The sequence below is a fragment of the Arvicola amphibius genome, chromosome 7 (genome assembly GCF_903992535.2).
Source record: "Arvicola amphibius chromosome 7, mArvAmp1.2, whole genome shotgun sequence".
NCBI lineage: Eukaryota > Metazoa > Chordata > Mammalia > Rodentia > Cricetidae > Arvicola > Arvicola amphibius.
The window spans coordinates 44,752,040-44,769,670 of NC_052053.1; the positions used below are offsets into that span (position 1 = coordinate 44,752,040).

At 50.1% G+C, this 17,631-nt stretch overlaps 2 protein-coding genes across 2 annotated transcripts; one reads left to right on the forward strand and one right to left on the reverse strand.

The window, feature by feature from the left end:
* Positions 1 to 14: 14 nt before the first annotated feature.
* Surf2 (surfeit 2) lies at positions 15 to 4,043 on the forward strand. The gene is made up of 6 exons (XM_038337539.2): positions 15 to 135; positions 333 to 487; positions 1,049 to 1,152; positions 2,509 to 2,691; positions 2,831 to 2,991; positions 3,598 to 4,043. Exons 1-6 carry the CDS (start codon positions 58 to 60, stop codon positions 3,688 to 3,690), a joined length of 774 nt encoding a protein of 257 aa, XP_038193467.1. The 5' UTR covers positions 15 to 57; the 3' UTR covers positions 3,691 to 4,043.
* On the reverse strand, positions 3,895 to 17,376 carry Surf4 (surfeit 4). The gene is made up of 6 exons (XM_038337537.2): positions 17,200 to 17,376; positions 10,389 to 10,575; positions 9,396 to 9,472; positions 8,726 to 8,769; positions 8,132 to 8,318; positions 3,895 to 6,003 (listed from the first exon to the last, which is right to left on the reverse strand). The coding sequence occupies exons 1-6, from the start codon at positions 17,245 to 17,247 to the stop codon at positions 5,737 to 5,739; spliced, it is 810 nt and encodes a 269-aa protein (XP_038193465.1). The 5' UTR covers positions 17,248 to 17,376; the 3' UTR covers positions 3,895 to 5,736.
* Positions 17,377 to 17,631: the final 255 nt, after the last annotated feature.

Sequence of the window (17,631 nt, forward strand, 5' to 3'; positions counted from 1 at the left end):
ACGGGACGGCGCTCTGACCCACGTGGTAGCAGCGGCGTCAGAGAGGCGTCTCAGATCATGGACGAACTACCAGCTGATGTGCGGGCTTTCCTGCGCCAGCACCCCAGCCTGAAGCTGCTGCCGAATACTCAGAAGGTCCGAGGAGAACCATGCCAAGGAGGAGTAGGACCAGGAAGGAACGGGACTCGGGAGGAGTGAGACCCGGAAGGGCCGTGCGTGGGAGGAGTGGGACCCGAGAGTACTGTGCCTGGAAAGCAGTGGGACCCGGAGGACAGTGCAGGGGAGGGGCGGGGCTGGCAAGAACCACTTGTGGATAGGCGGTCCATCCACAGGTGCGCTGCTCTCTAACCGGCCATGAGCTACCCTGCCGTCTTCCGGAGCTTCAGGTCTACATCAGCGGCAAGAAGTACCAGCGGCTGACTAGAGCCTCCCCGGCCTTCGATTACACAGCGTTCGAGCCACACATCGTGCCCAGCACAAAGAATCCGTACGTAGGTGGTCGGCCAGCGCCTGGGTGCAGAGCCTGTGCCCCCTGCTCTGAATATATAATGGCCTTCTACTGACACTTCCCCTTACAAAGTCACCCGAGGCCAGGCTGGACAGTGCCACTTTCACCGTTTGGGGACCCTATAGTTGTGCGGATGATATATCCTCACATGGGAGTTCCTGAGCCATTTCCCCATACATGCACCCTGGAGCAGTTCTTTTTCTTGGGTGACAATCTGGGTTCTTAATCCTAGATGCTGAGTGGAATTGTTTGGGAAGCTGTTTTCGAAAGTAAGACTGTGTAGCTTCATCTGGAATACACTATGTAGACCAAGCTGACCTCAACTCAGATATCAGCCTGCCTCTCTGCCTCCGAGTGCTGGGATAATAGACAGCCATGCCCTGTGGTTGGGGGGCTTTTCAAAGTCCAGACACTGAGACTAAATGCAGAGCATCCCCCCCAGGAGAACTTCCGGTGTTTGCATCTTGCAGTCATGATGGAGCCCACAGGTCTGGTCCTTGCTGTGCACTGTCCCTCCATTCTCCTCTGTTTGCCCTGTAGGCACCAACTGTTCTGCAAACTCACCCTGAGGCACATCAACAAGTCCCCAGAGCACGTGCTGAGGCATGTCCAGGGCCGGAGGTATCAGAGAGCACTTCATCAATGTAAGTCACCACTTGAGGATGTGTGTCCCCTGCCCCCAACCAGAAAGGTGCCTTGACTCTCCTTCATTGTCCACTGTTGGTATACTTGGATGGTCTTGCACGTGAGAGGGCAGTGGCTCCTGACCTCACCACTGGAAAGCCGGAAGTGGACTGGGAAGGAGTTGTGAGTGGTATGGAGGCCTGCAGCTGCACCGCAGGCTGAGGCCGCAATGCCAGAACTCCAGGATCCAGTCATCTGATTCTGCAGGAGAGCCTTGGGGACTGTTGTCAGGACCTGGATTGGTACAAACAGCCTTCTAGGCTGCAGCCTTCTAGGGACTTGCAGACAGACTTCTGGTGTTTGATGGGCGCAGCCAGGGGTGGGAAGGCATCCCAGGTAGTTGAGAGTGGGGACTCTTGTGGTATTTTAACCTCCAGAAGGGTTAGGGAGGGAGGATGGTGCCAGGCCAGGAGACTTGAGATGAGGCCGGCTTGAGGATTAGGGACGTGAAGGAAAGTCTCCCATGCCACCACAGGACGATGAGGGTAAGAAAGTGACTGAGATTAGGTCATTTGGAGGCTACAGGAGTGAAGGAGTTAGGCAGAGCCAGGCCTTGGCAAGGAGGGCTGGGGAGGTAGGGGGGATGCAAAAGCTGGGGATACGTGGGAGGCTTCAAGTATTGCACTACCTCTTTCCTGCCTAACGGGCAGAATGTGCAGGCTGTGTCCTGTGCAGCACAACCAGATCTTCCCATACATCTTGGAGCTCCTAGAGTTGGCACCTGGGCTGAACTGACAGGTGGCAGCTACGGCTTGGATGTGCCTTTGTTAGCTTTGTCATCTGCTGGGTTGTAACAGGGAGGTGCTAGGCGGGTATCCCCATGAGAGAGAGAGAATTATAAAGCTATACCAAAGAGCTGAGATGGAGCCAGAAGACAGTGAAACCACTTCATAGTGGTGGCCTGCTAAGGACACTGGGAGACGACCTTGTGCTGGTACTCATGAGTAGACCGTAATGGTCCTGGTTGCAGATGGCAGAGATGAAGTGGGAGGAAGGCCCTAGAGATGCCAGGTCCCAGTTAGACTGTTACCCCAAGATCAATGATGTTGCCCACCCAAGGAGATGGTTCTGGACCAACTGGGAAGCCCAAGAAGCTATGCCTACTTAGTACCTGAGGACAGCAGTGATAACCCTAGCAAAGCCTTCCATGAAGTCAGATTCAGGAGAGATAAGGTCAGGCAGCTTCCCCTGAGGTCCAGAGCCTCCGGGTTGTCCATGCCTGTCCAGTAGGGATAGGAATAAAACACTGCCATAATACAGCCCGTAGCTTAGCTCCGTACCAAGAGAACACCAGTCTAAGCTTGCTGGTCTCTTAGATGAGGAATGTCAGAAACAAGGTGTGGAGTATGTCCCTGCTTGCCTATTGCACAAGAAGAGGAAGAGGGAGGACCACATGGATGGAGATGGGCTACCTGGCCAGAGAACAGCTTTCTGGGAACCAGCTTCCAGTGACGAGGGAGGATCCCTGAGTGATGACAGCATGATAGACCTATACCCACGTAAGTAGGCACAGCCTGATTCCTGCCCTCCTGTTCGCCTCCTGCTAGGTATCTTGTAGTCCTGCTGTTAGCCAGGTTTCCCAGGAAAGTGATGCTTTTACCTGTGGCGTAGCTCAGCCAGGTTGTTTGTTCCTTCCAGCTGAACTGTTCACAAAAAAGGATCTGGGCAAGCCTGAGGACACTACTGAAGACTTTCTGACAGACCAAGAGGAAGAGAAGCCAAAGCAGTTGAGAGAGAAGGGCACTGGGGAGAGGAGAGAGGTCAAAGTGGACCACAAGAGGAGCCGCAAACTCAGAAAGGTGAGTGTGTACCGCACAGTGCTGAGGTCAGGCTGGGCAGCTAGTGCTCCCCATGGTTTTAACAAATTCTGCAAGTAGTACACTGTCAACGTAACAGCCTATAAATATGGAAGCCAAAGGGGCTGAGAGATGGCTCAGAGGTTAAGAGCACTGTTCTTCCAAAGGTCCTGAGTTCAATCCCCAGCAACCATATGGTGGCTCACAACCATCTATAATGAGATCTGTTGCCCTCTTCTGGCCTGCAGGGATACATGCAGACAGATGCTATATATATAATTAATAAATAAATCTTAAAAATATGGAAGCCAAGGCTCCTTCAGAAGGTCTCCAGGAGCAGGTCCTGACCAATGACTTCTCAGCTCTGAGCTGGGTGCCCTACAACACAGGACTAAGGACTTAGCTGCTGGGCACCACTTCTCTAAGTGATAGGAGTGAGGATTCTGTTAGAGAAGCCGGGTGGACAATGTCTGGAGTGACTCCTTGGCCACACACTGCCCCAGAATAAAAGAGGAAACTCAAGAACACAGGCTGCTTTTCAGCCTTAGACACACAGTGCCTTCCCTGTGGACTTGCAAAGGCCCTGGTCACTATTTTCTGCTTTCACAGAAGCAGTTCACCTCGTTGACCAAGAAGTTCAAGAGCCATCATCACTGCAAGCCCAAGAACTTCAGTTCTTCCTTTAAGCAGCTGGGAAAATGAACTGTGCAGAGAAAGCCTTTGGGTGTCCTGACATTGGCTGTTGCCCAGAGTGGGCCTGGAGGTTCTGTTCAGAAGGTGACAGCAGCAGGGACTTGAAGATTCCTCTCCATGCATGGCCTTTCTGTGGTCTTCAGTGACTCACTGTAGCATCCTGACTTTGGCAGGCCCCCACCCTGGCTGGTCACCACATAGGATCACACTATATACCACAAATGCCATTATTTATTTTGATGTTTCCAAAGATCAAAACATTTTCAAACACAACTAAGATATAAAATACAGCATAAAAATGAGGTTTATACCTATTCCCACATAAAGCTAAAGCATTTTCAGAAACCGTTTTGCCAAACCAATGTGTGGATCTTTTTTTTTTCCCCATCCCAGGCACAGCCCACAGAAAGCTGGTAGATGGGCCAGGGTATCCTTGGGATGGAGGCTGCTACTGAGAGGCATGCATTTGCCTCCTAGGGTCTGCCCCATTCCACAAACTGGAATATTACGGGGCTGCCACTGCAGGTAACGGAGCAGGTGGGTGTACACTGAGGCAGCTCTGCTTGTCAAGGGACTTGGTAGTAAGGAAATGTCATGGCGTGAGCCACTACTGGAACTCACACAGGGAGGAGTAGGCCAGCTGTAAGGCTGCGGAACATGGGCTGGGTGTTGAGAAGGTGGATTCAGACTACAGAGCCCGTGAGGCAAGGGGAAGAGGCAGGATTGACCCAAGGTGACTCAAGAGGACACAGTCCTGCCTACCCAGCTGATGCCAGAAAGGAGGACACCTCCAGGACTCTGCACCTAAGGGTAAGTGAGCTGCCAGCTCCTCTCCAGGGGTTCTAAGCCTGTCTTCTGTCTCCTCCAACAGACCTGGGGAAGGTGGAGGAAGAGCCCAACCACCCTCATGGCACTACCATACAGATGAGCAGGACCACAGCATTAGACAGCTTCCCCACCCCCCAAAAAGAGAAACACGGTGTAAGGCAATGTTAGAAAACTTTAAATACAGGACTGAGATCAAATTGGTAAGGCATCACAAATTGTAAAAAGTATCTTGGCTGCATCCAGCAGAGCAAGTTAACAAAAATCTGAGCAAGCAACAGCCTCAGGGAAATGGTGTCATCAGGGCTGTCAATGGGGTAAACTCAGCCTGGAACAAGGAGTTAAGCTGGGGGGAGCACGGTCTGTGGGGTCCAGGCCTTGCTCTGAGAAGGTCAAGTGTGAGGTAACTGGGTTGAGCCTGGGTGTCTTCAGTACTGGGGCTCCTGACTTCTGGGCCCCATGGTATTACTGCTCCCCAAGCTGGTTCCATGGTGGGCCATCCTGTGAGCAGCTGGGTCTCCTGCCCTTCCCACCACCAAGTTGGAGGGAATAGCAGTACCTAAACCAGCAGCTTTCTAAGAACTTCCTGCCCCTGACCCATCCCATCCCTGCCAGGGTACCTTTCACCCAGGAAACAGCATTCAGCCAGCTGACACCAAGGACTTGGGCCAGCAGTAGCAGCCACCTCTCCAATACTTTACTATTCTCTAGGCTTGGGGTTTCTCTAACATCTTCATTGATCCTATAAAATACAGGGGCAGAAGCAATGCTGGGCCACTGGTAGGATTCAGAACTGGAGGTTTCAACTGTTTGGTGTTTGGCTGGACCATCCTAAGTCATTTAGTAGTTTGAGCTAAGGATGTAAACTTAAAACTAAAAGGGAAACTGCTTTGAATGATAAAGTATAGCTCAGTACAACTTGAAGGCCCTCATCCCTCAAAAGAAACTCAAAGACAGGATTGAGGCCATAGCCCACCACACTGTCTACTCGAAGCCTTGGCTAAGGAATGACCATCCAGCTGCCCAGCCCTGGACAGTTAGACTCCAGACTGTTTCCAAAGCAGATTTTACCTTCAGTTTTCAGGTGTCTGCAAATAAAGTTCTCAAAACATCCGTGCCTTTACCAAGGGAAGGGAAGGGAAGAGGACACATAAACGCTGGCAGTTTGTTGTCTACCCTGAACCAGTCCAGGGCCTTGTGCCTCAGCCAGGGAGGGGAGGGATCTGTCTGTTACCACTCTTTCTTCTTCTCATCCATGGAGACACCCCCTGGGCCAAGAGCCACCACCAGGAGCAGGCCTCCAATCACTGACATGGTCTGGAAGAAGTCATACTTCAGGAAGTCATGCATGGGTTTATAGACCGGGATTGTCCAGAAGGCGTTGAAATACACGTTGATGGCAAACAGCCAGACGACGAGAGTCAAAGCTGCCAGCTTGGTTTTAAAACCAATGGCTACTAAGATCATCAGAGCTGTGCCCACAATGTTCTGGACGATCTGCACAGATTCAAAAGAAAAAACATTCAGGCTAAAGATCAGGAAAAAAGCTGTGTACAATTGTATCTGAGCTAGGCTCATATAGCTCTCACCAGGGCAGGATGAGAGCACACAAACCGGAAAACTATTTTTTTTTTTTTTTTTTTGGCATGTGGGGGTATCAATACTAATTTCCAGAAAAAAATCTATATTAAAGATGCTTTGGCTTTACATGTACTTCCCAAATACCATGTGCTGGAAAATTCCCCAAATCCTATCAGTGGTGTTTGCCAGCTAGAATTTTTGTGAGTAACTAGGCTGTGAATGAAGGCTTGTTCCTCAGTCTCATCATGTGATACCCTGTATTCCCTCGGCACTCTACAGAGTTCTTAACCACAAGACCCTTACCAGATGTGACCTCTTCACCTTGTGTCTCCCTGCCACCCAAGCCCTAAGCTGAATAAAACATCATTCTCTATAAATTGCTCCTTCTGTGGTATTCAGTTACAGCAACAGAAAATGAACTAAGAAAATTGGTATCAAGAAGTGAGGTTGTTGCTAACGTAGCACCTGACTGTAGAACAGGATAATGGTCAGAAGCTGGAGACATTTAGAGAACCATACTGAAATGAATGGAGCAGTGACAGCAACTCTGGAAAGAACTGAGAAGACAAAGACCGAATGTCACTGGTAGTGTTCAATGGCCTTGGCCAGCATCCTGTTGCAGCACATGTAAAATAGTAAACATGAAACAAGGGTTTGTAAAACAGAGCAAAAGCCATTCTTGTTAGAAAACAGAAATGCGTTGGGCAGTTGTGGTACATGCCATTAATTCCAGCACTTGGGAGGCAGAGGCAGGCTGATCTCTGAGTTCAAGGCCAGCCTGGTCTACAAAGCATTCAAGGAAGCCAGGGCTATACAGAGAAACCTGTCTCTTAAAACTAACAAACAAACAAAAAACCTGCACACCTTTAATTCCAGCTCTCAGCAGGCAGAAGCAGGTGGATCTCTGAGTTCTAGGTCAGCTTGGTCTTATTGACCAAGCCACCCAGGGTTACAGAGAGAAAACTTGTCTTGAAAATTTAAAATAATGATGATGATGATGAAAGAAGCTGCAGTGAATTCTGCATTGTGTCCATGCCTAGGACCTTACAGAATACAGAATTTATATCTGGCAGAAGAAACCTACAGTAGCAAAGCATTCAGGTTGTTATGTGGCTGCTTTTGATCCTGATTGCTTACAGTAAAATATGGGTACAAAGACAATTTTTAACAAGGAAAATGTGAAAACATGTGAGAAGTTCTTTGGCCATGTGGTAGAGAATGAAAGATAGTTTTTCAGGGTCTCTCTATGTAACCCCAAGTAGCCTTGAATTTACAATCCCCTTGCCTCTATCCCAGGCACTAGGATTTTAGGTCTGTGACACACTGGCCAAGCAACATTAAAGAAAGGAAGGAAGGGAGGGAGGAAGGGAGGGAGATACAGACAGAGAGAGAGAGAGAGAGAAGGATTTGTTTGTATTTGTGTTTGAGTATATGCATATGTGGAGGAGGGTGGAGACCAAAAGAGGGTACTGGGTATCTTCTATTCTTTTTGAAGAAGGGTCTCCCTCTCTGAACCTAGAGCTAATCTCAGCTACGGGAAGCAGCAATATGAACAATCCTGCCTCTGCTCTCCTAAAAGGCCAGATTACAGGCATTTGCTAGACACCAGATTAAGTTACTCTCGTACTAAGATTTGAACTCTGGTCCTAACTGGTCACAGAAAAACCACTCTTTGCCAATGAGCCATCTCTCAGCCCCCAAGCACCATATTTCAGTGTAGACTATTTAGGGAAGATGAGTTAACAGCTGAAGTGCTCCCCTGGTCTCTACACCATAACTCTGAGAGCTCATTTCATCTACACCCACGTAGAAACCCATGCTGGAAAGCACTCCTCCCCCAACTCCAACAATGCTAACTGCTAATGTGTGACAGATAAAACCAGTGTGAAGTGAACTCTGAAGCAGAGTAGTCAGGAGTCTACAGAGGGCACTGGCGTTTCCCTAGCAGAGCTGGGCAGGCCCATTTACAAGCATGGCCTCATCTTCTTAGGCTGTGCTCAGGCACAGCTGTGCCAACAAGCAGCACATGGTTTAGGGTACTCACAGAAAAGAAGCTGGCATCAAAGTGAAGAAGGGTCATGAACATCAGGACCAGCAGGACCCTTCCTCCAAGCTGCATGTACTGCTTGGGGGAGCTCTCACGCATGGTGGGAACACCAGCAAACATGCTCTTCCCTTCTGAGCGGGACTCTGCCAAGAGCAACAGCAAACCTCCTCCTAAAGCCAGGTTCCTGAGGAACAGAAATGTCACCTATATTTACCAAGCGTCTGTCTACCAAGCCAGAGCACACCAAAGCCCACCCTCCCTTTCTTTAAAACAAACCACCACTCAATGGAACAAGGACAGGCTGAATACAAAGGACCAGCTGCAAGTTAAACCTGGATAAACAGGGAATCAAGCTCTGGTCTCTACCCACTTCTACTCAAACCCTCAGTCTACACACCCATGCGATATGGGGCTAGAAGATAAGAACCCTCACTATCAAGCCAGGATTCTAGCTGCAGGGTAAAGGCCTGCTGTGCCCATTGAAACCCTTATTCTCAGAGGCACAGTGGGGACTACAGAAGGTGGCACTAGTCTACAGGTGCTCCAGTGAGAGGGCCGAGTACTCCACTTTACCACCCAAAATACACCTACCTCATCAGAAACTTCAAGTCCCACAAAATGCTGTAGGCAATTGTCTGAAGGAACAGAGAGAAAAATGAATTAGTATTTTCACACTAATGTCTATAGATTTCATAGCAGTATGAGGTAGGATCATCCAATGGGAAAAGAACATAAAATACACAAACTATTAAGACACTGAGGGCAGATAATTAGGACAATTTGGCTCAGGATTTCTAACAGAGCACAGTGTAGCCTCTGGACCTGTCTGACTAACAAAGTTGTACTATAGTGTCCTAGAACACAAAGCACCTGCAAGTATAGGCTGAACTATCCTGCTTAAGCATGCCATTCTGGCTAATTATGCATTCTTATCTGTCAAATGCAGTGACTCCCAGTTCATATATAGCTGCAATCAATCTGTGGCCTATGTCTGTGTCACAGAAGTTCAGGAAAAAGGGAATGATGGCCCAGTACCTATGGCTAACACCTGTCTGGGGCTATTTGCTCCTAAACCCTACCTAGGAGGGAAGACTAGTCACTTCTCCAAAAGGAAAAGCAGCTCTGGACAGCCAGATACACAGGAGGGGGAAGATGAAGGGGGAAGATACCAGACACAACATATAGCTCCACCAAAGAAGAGCGAAGTGAGACTGACCCCACAGCCCAGGTACTAACAAGAGGAGCACTAGTGTCTGCGTACCTGCAGTGCGATGATCCCAAACAGCCCAAAGCAGGCGTACTGCACGAAGTTCCTGCTCAGCACCAAAACACAGCCAGCTACAAAGAGGACAGAGTTAGGGGCTGCCTGTATCCAGGACAAGACGACACCTCTGTTCCAGTGCTGCTGAGCTGCAGCACCCAAGCAAAGCACCTTCCCAGAGCCTTGATGGCAGGCAAAGCCCATGCCCTGGAGCCTGCCCAGCTTCTGAACCACACTAGTCCAGATCATACTTTGCTGTGGAGAGCCATAGCTCTTTGTGCCAAGGGCCACCAGTGCAGGACTGACTGCTCCACTATGGAGCCCCTCCAAAATGCTTTAAAGCACAAGGCCTTTCTCACCTCCTAACAAGCAAAGGCAAGAAAGCTGTCACCAGAAGATGGGATGTCAGAAGATCAATGTGAATCCAAAAGCTCTGATTCTCTGTTGACTAAAACCCTTTATCCTTTCTGGACACCTCCTTCTTTGATTACCTTAACTGCCCATGCTCTAGCATCTGCTCCTGCATTTACAAAGCAGGGACTGTGTCCAACTTTTTCTTTATTTATAGACAGAGTCTCACTATATAGACCCAGCTTCCCTGGAACTTGCTTTATTACATAGGCCAGGTTGGCCCTGAGCTCAAAAGAGGCAGCCTCTGCCTTTGCCTCCTGAATGATGGCATTAAAGGTGTGAGTCACCACACCAGGCTTGTGTCCAATTTCTATAGCAAAATAAATGAGCACAAGACTGGGTAAGGATCATGCATCAAAAGGTCACAGAAATGAACCATGGCTGTCTGCTTCAAAGCCCAGGGCATGGCTAAAGCTGTAATCTCCGATGACAAGCACCTGGGTCTTCATCACCATCGGTCTTCAGCCTGAGAAGAGGGTACTCAGGCCTCAAGTTCACACACAGCTTCTCAATGGCCAACAACCACAAGTTTGGGGAACAAGATGCCCCAGAAGTATACTAGAGAGGCTCAGTGCCACTTACTCAACTGTCCCAGGAGGTTGAGGAACACGAAGGATGAGGCCAACAGGTAGCCACAGCTCCAGGTGGTGTCAATATAGTCACGTTGCTCACTCCACTGGAACCACATACGGATGCCATCCTCCAAGAAGGTGCTAATCAGGCAGAGGCGTGCCACATGAGGCAGGTACTGCTTGGTGACTCGCAGGAACTGCAGGACCACAGAACACACTGGTGAGGTGGCTGTAGCCTCATTATGTAGGCAACAGGCTGAAGGAACAAGGCAAGAGGCCTTCAGCAGTGCCTGCTCTAGGTGCCCCATTCTTAAATCTGGACATGTGATGATCCAACACTCAGCCCCAGAAACAAAGACATCATCACATGCATCTGGCACAGAACCATAAGGCAATCCAGTACTATCTACCAGCATTGCTCCACCTCCAGAGCCATCAAGGGAGAAATGCCACAAGACACAGTTTCCATGCCCAGTGAGGGGCATTAACAAGTGGGAGACACTGACACTATCTGAAAGGCTCTCAGAGATCTTCCAGCCCAGGGATTCTCCCACCTCAGCCCCATCACATCCAGAGCTATCTCCCCAGCACTGAAAAGTACAGATCAGCAGAGCATCACTGATCCCCACCCACAAGATGCCACAAGCAGCATTCCCAACTACAGCACCAAAACAAATGCATCTATTGTTGCCACTATTTCCCACCCCAACAAAATCCCTACGGAAAGTTCACTATCCTATAGGGCAACTGTGGTACTGATAAACAGCTGTGCTATGGGCTAGACAGATGGGATGTTCTCACAGCCTCTATGACCCAAAGCAAGGTCACAACTGCCAAATACGAGAGACTGACAATGACTGCAGTGAAACTCAAGAGTGAAAATCACCAGCAAAGGGCAGTTCTGAAATGCACATTCATGGTTCCCTTCTGTTCCTGTGAAGATGGCATTTGATGGCTTGATTAGGAGGCCAGCATACTCTATTGAAGCTAGGTGCAAATGCCATGTAGGTGAACTCCATACTTTTCGTCAGAGCTGAGCTGCAGGTGGAAGAAATCCAAGGATATCATTGAGGCCCGGGAGAAAGATCAAGGAGCCACCCATGGACTGACGTGTCAAGAAGAGTCTAAAGGGCAGAGTCTGACCCCACCAGGGCAGCGGAGTGAACATGGGCTGTGTAGGCCCTCCCAGGGCTGACTAAACCAGCTGCTGGAAGAGATGAGGATGTATATAAGGAGTACTTCCAAATTCTCCTTTAAAAAAAGAGAATTTAAAATTTAGAATTTAAAAAGCTGCTTCAGCCAGGCAGTGGTGGCACACACCTTTAATCCCAGCAGAAACAGGTGAATCTCTATGAGTTCAAGGCCAGCCTGGTCTACAAGAGCTAGTTCCAGGACAGGCTCCAAAGCTACAGAGAACCCTCTCAAGAAAGAAAAAAAGAAAAAGGAAGGAAGGAAGGAAGGAAGGAAGGGAGGGAGGGAGGGAGGGAGGGAGGAAGGGAGGGAGGGAGGGAGAGGGGGGGCACGGGGAGAAAGTGAAATAAAGAAGGAAGAAAGGAAGGAAGGAAGGAAGGAAGGAAGGAAGGAAGGAAGGAAGGAAGGAAGACTGCTACAAAGTCCTGGATGGTCAGATCAGTCTTCAGGCCACTAATGGGTTGCCCAGGCCTGGCCTGGTCAGCAGTGCAGACAAGCTCCACTTGGGGCAAGAACAGCAAAGTCACAGTACTGATGCCCACATCCATTAGACACACAGCCTGTGCCCCTGATGTGCATGTATCTGCAGGTGCTTATTCAGCCCTACTGAAGAAGCAGAAGCCACACTGATGGCACAACAGAGAGGAGTCAGCAGCTCTGGGAGTCTGAGCACAGGCACTCAGGCCACTGTTTTCACCCTGTCCAACTGATCTTTCCTGACCCTGGACAGCAATGTGCTCCAGGCACTCTGTTGGATAGAATAAGGGTTGCTACCCTTCAACAAGTAAGGACCACACAATTACTGGCTGCTAAGATTCCTTCCCAATTTGCAGAGTGGAAAATCTGTAAGAATAAAAAGAGAAGATGTGCTTTAAAATAGGAAAAGTAACCAGGTATGATGACGCAAAGCCTGTGAGGTCAGCTTCCAGAAAGGCTGAGGCAGGAGGATTACTTAACTTGAGCCTAGTATTTCAAGACCACGTTTGGCAACATAGGGACCCAATCTCACAATAAATACAAAAGGAAAAGAGTTCTAAATGTGCTTGAGATTTAGGGCCCTGGTAGAGAACACACATCATACTATATCCTGTTAGGTGAGGGGACAAGCAACACCACTTACCCTTCCAGTTTCTGCCTCATGGCCCTTGTGTTCTAGTAGTAGCCAGCAAGGATGCAATCACCAATATTCTATGAAAAAGGTAAAGACCACCACCACGGATCTCAGCGCACTCCTGAGAAATGACCCTCATATTGTGAAGCACCTAACGGAAGCTGTGCAGACCACAGGAGGGTGTGGACTCTCAGGCAGCCACAGACACTGGAGGTGTTCTGACTTGCTTCCAAATGAGAACTGTTCCCCGACACAATTACAATGATGCTGCACCCACTGAGTGAACCAGCCCAGCCCTGCTCCTCCCTCAAGAACCTCACCACAGATGCTCAATTGCTACAAACACAATCCAGTACAATCCACTAGATATAGTTAAAACGTCCTGAAGAGTCTGCTCCTCTTAATTGGAGTGTCTGGGCCAAGAGGATTAAAGAGTAGAAGACAGTAATGGAGGGAGGGACAAGTCACACCTCCTTTCCACGCCAGCATGGCTGGGAGACCGGCAGTGATTTGCTTCTGGGGGAAAGTGCAGAGCTGCAGGTAATATGTGCTGAACTAAGCACATCTGCTGGGCTCTGCTTTCCAAAGACAAGCCTCTGTCAGGTGGGTACAGGGCACCAGTCAATAGCCTTCCTTTGATGTGCATCTGAACATAGGCAGAAGAAAAGCCGAGTTTAACAGCAAAGACTGACAGCCCTGCACATGCATGTTGTTCACGGCTCCTGCTCACATCATGCTGCTGTCTCAAAGCCACATCACTTCTGTGCTTGCAGGCCCTGCCAGTGTCCCAGCTCGCACTGGCCATGAATACCAAGAGCAAAGAAACTCCATAACCCCAGTTCTCACTGCAGAGCCTGGAAAAGCCATTGGTGGATGCTGATGAGGAAAGCTGTGGGAAGAAAGGCAGACAAATCAACCCACCTTGACAAACAAGCTTCTCATGAGCTTTGCAAACAAGATGTGCTCACGGGCAGTGAAGCAACCCACTAGCATAAGAAACTAGAAGAGGGGCTGGAGAAAAGGCTCAGTAATGAAAAGCTCAGAGGGCCCAAGTTTGGTTCCAGTAACCACATGGAAGCTTACAACCATCCATCTGTAACTCCAGTTCCTGGGGATCCAATACCCTATTCATATAGCCTTCTTTGGGCAGCAGGCACACAAGTGGTACAGACATATACTTGGGCAAAACACTCATACACATGCAAAAACAAAAGTAAAATAAAAAATGTGGAAGGCTAAATCTGCCAGAGGGAGAGGACTGAGGGGATTTAGGATATAATCCTATCTGTCCTGAGATAGGACCCAGAAAACAGATCAGGATAACAGTGAGTGCTGCTGCCCTCACACAGAGCAGAAACACCAACCTCCTCGTTCGTCTTCAGGACAGAAAGGGCTCCAGGGCAGCTGCTGCCCTCGGTTTGGGAGAACTTTAAGGAAATGTCGCATTAGATTTCTGCCTCGGTGAACTCTGTTCAAAAGACCCACAAGCTCAGGAGCTGAGAAAAGCAATAGGCAAGGCAAGGTCAGCTCAACAGTTTGGTGGCTCCCCTGGATTCTGGGACCTCCAGAAAATATCCCCAAGCACTGTTACAGGTATCCAATGCACCACAGGAAGAAAGGCTGCAAGACCACCTTCCTTTTCTATAAACTAGAGTAGTTAAAAGAGGGCAAAGACAGTAAGGACTGAGCCTCATCTTGCGAGCACTAACCAGCCTCCGATGTCTCTACCTCACTTTCCCAGAAGGGGGCACTGTTTAACCTCCAGTCAAGACCAGCAAGCAGAGCCATGAGTCAGCTCCCCCAATCCTTAAAGGTCTCAGAGGTACAAGAAGACAAAGCACTGAGAAATAAAAGGCTCAGCCCCCCACCCCACCCCAACTTCAGGCTCTACCCAGGCCATATGGTGTTCATCACAAATCAATGAGTACATGAGGTGCAAGGAACCTCATCAGGCCCACACTAGCTCCTTGGTTTAGCTCTGCCACTCTTAAGGACAAGTCAACACACCAAAGTCCACATTGGGAAAGTAAGGCCCCTGTAGCCTTCCTATCACCCTGGTAACAGCCATCAGGCAGAATCCATTAAGCACTAATGTTCCTGTTGTGAATTCACTTGGAAGCTACAATCTGCCTACCTTGAATCAAGCAGCAGCCACAGGACACAGGTCTGATTTTGAGTTCCTGGCTCTTTGCCACCTGGGTTCTGATGGCTTCTGAAGGCCTACCTCCTAGACTCAGCACTCTTCAGGGTCTGGCTTCCTGGGAGCAAGAGGACAGGTTCCCTAGCTGCCAAGGGCAAGGAGCTTGATGCCAGGGCATAGATGTAGCTCACAGGAGCCTGCCTACAGGGCCCAGCCTCCACCAAACCAAAAGGAAAGGCTGACTTTCTACAAACATAGTGGGAAGCTGACCTCTGGGTAACAAGACCAGGACTGTGCAGATCAGGACAAACCTCTCTGTGGTCCTAGGAAGATGGAGCCTTGACAGCCAGCCCCCCAGGAAAGTAGGGACGCTCAGTTAATGGCTCAGTGGTATCATCACTATCAGAAACATTTTCCAGGTTTCAGAGAAGCCTGATTTTCTGGGCAAATCTGTTTGTGCAAAATCAGTTTTACTTTTGCTTTCTAAAGACAAGGCTAGACAACACAAATGTGTGACACTGTCTGGCAACACCTTAGAGGTAATACCCAATTCCTAACACATTTGATCCTTCCATTAGGATGTGAGGGCGATCTGGCTGCGACATCTGTCACCCCATTGATCGCCAGGGTTGATTTGGTTGATCCTTCCATTAGATAGCTGGACAGACTAGCAGCATCTTCCTCAATGTTACAGGTGAATGAATATTCAACACAAAAATCTCCCAGGACAGGTCGCATTGAGGCCACAGGAGGGCATCACTGTGGAAGGCTCCCTGGCGACACAGGTCCTGACACTGGTTCAGAAGAGCAGGAGTTACATCTCACAGTAGCCTCACAGCCGCTCCCATGGTGTCCTTTGCTATCTTCCAGGTGGGTTCCGAGGCTAATCCCTGCAAGCAGGAACCTTCACTGGGAATGCTGGTTTTAAGCAACAGGCCATCTGAAGCGCTGGCATTGTCACACTGGTGTGTGGCTCAAAGACAACTCAGGCAGGGGATGTAAGCTGCCCTGGACACTAGGTTTGTGGTAGAAGACCCAGAGAGTTTCTTCTTGGGGTGGTGGCCACTGCCAAGTCCAAGAGCCTCAACCAAACACTGGGTAAAGGTGGACACAGTGCTCCCCACAAAAGTGTGCCCAGTCCCAAATTTTGGCTCCATTCGCTTAAATTAAAACAAAATTCATGGAGGACTTCATAAAAGATGAGCTTTTCCTCTAGTTGAAACCTATCATTCGATAGTTGGCAGCCGCTTGGGGATATTTTATCTGGGTCAGGTTGTGAAATCCACTTGCAAAATGGAGTGTTTTCCAGCAGAAGATTGTGAGGTGAGCAGCTCACAAACTTCCCCGGCTATGAAGTCACCTTCTGAGAGAGCTGCTACTCAGGGAGACAAAAAATGGGTCACTGACAATTATGTCAATGAAACCCAGCACGTGAGGAAGACCTTGGCCCTTGAGAACTTTGGTGTCTTTGTGATGAATACAATTTTAAGGTTATGTCTTTAGTGCCAAATCATGACCTTAAAAAAAAAAAAAAAAAAAAAAAAAAAAACTTTTCCAGAGGGGGTGAAAATGACTTTAAAAAATATCAGCTCACACAAAAGTAGTTCAAGCAGAACCGAATGAGAACATGAGAGATGACTCCCCTCAAAAGGAGGAGTAGAGGAGCTTATTTGACCCATAGCTCATCTGAAGATGCTCACACACACCCAACCTAGGCCACAAAATGCTTCTTCGGATCACCTATAGCCACGAACAAACTAAGAGAACCAGAACAGGCTGGCGGGTGGGCCCGGCACCACTCAGCCTACAGTGCTAGTTCAGGCTCCATTATTACTTCGCAGACCTAGCGGGGCAATTTCAGAAGTCAAAGGCTCACACCTACACAACTCCCACCCCATTCCTGTCGAACTTAATTTTAAAAAGTGGGTGCTACCTGCGCCTCTTTTGGACTCTAATCCTGCCCGGCTAGTCGCTGGGGCCCAGGCTCGTCCCAGGCCTTCCCTGTGGTTCACTCGCCACCTGTACACTAGGGAAGGAGAGCCGAGAGGTAGGCTCCTATCCTCCGATGTCGTGGACCCAGGCCGGACAACCAGGGCAGAGTCCACGCCAAGAGGGAGGGGCAGCATGGTCCCCGACGGTGGGCAGCGGGGTGCACACTGGGTATCCCTATCCCCAGAAGTCCCCAAGGGGCTGCCGCGGTGTAGAGGGCAGAGGGCAGAGGCCAGAGGGCAGAGCGCAGCACCACGGGCCCTGGGAGTCTCCCTGTCGACCCCCGCCCAGACACCCGCGGATCTTTCCGTGGAGCTGGGCAGGACGGCGAAGGCGAGGGCGAGCGTCCGTGGGGCCGTGAGGGCCGGAGGGCTGTGGGGCGGGTCGCACCTGGTCGGCGAAGTCCTCGGCCGTACCCATCAGGTCGTTCTGGCCCATGGCGGCGGCGGCAGCGGGCTCAGCTGGCGGGTCCTCGGCGCTCGCGCCTGCTGCGGCCTCCACAGGAAGTGCCCGGCGGCCGGCCTCGCTGCGCCGCGGCGGCTCTAGCAGCTGCCACGTAGGCCAAGCCTTAAAGGGGCCGCGCCTGCCGCGCGCCCTCACGCTCCAGACCCCGCCCGCCACGCTCGAGGGGCCGCCCGTCGGTGCTCCGCCCTTCAAGAAAAGGGCCCGCCCCATGTACACGCCCTTCAAGCATATGTCCCGCCCCCTCTGTTCCAGGCCCCGCCCCTTATAGAGTTTGCGGGCTATCCCAGCCCTATCTCCCCTAGAACCCGAAGCCCCGCCCACATTGCACCCTCACCCTTCGGCAGATCCCGCCCACGA

Excerpts from the sequence above, each read along its gene's own strand:
- Surf4 (XM_038337537.2), bottom strand. The coding sequence starts at position 17,247 with ATGGGCCAGAACGACCTGATGGGTACGGCCGAGGACTTCGCCGACCAG. Across the intron at positions 8,770-9,395 it reads TTGGGATCATCGCACTGCAG|ACAATTGCCTACAGCATTTT; the intron begins GTACGCAGACAC and ends CTGTTCCTTCAG. Across the intron at positions 6,004-8,131 it reads TTGATGCCAGCTTCTTTTCT|ATCGTCCAGAACATTGTGGG; the intron begins GTGAGTACCCTA and ends GAATCTGTGCAG.
- Surf2 (XM_038337539.2), top strand. The coding sequence starts at position 58 with ATGGACGAACTACCAGCTGATGTGCGGGCTTTCCTGCGCCAGCACCCC. Across the intron at positions 136-332 it reads TGCTGCCGAATACTCAGAAG|GTGCGCTGCTCTCTAACCGG; the intron begins GTCCGAGGAGAA and ends GTCCATCCACAG. Across the intron at positions 1,153-2,508 it reads TCAGAGAGCACTTCATCAAT|ATGAGGAATGTCAGAAACAA; the intron begins GTAAGTCACCAC and ends CTGGTCTCTTAG.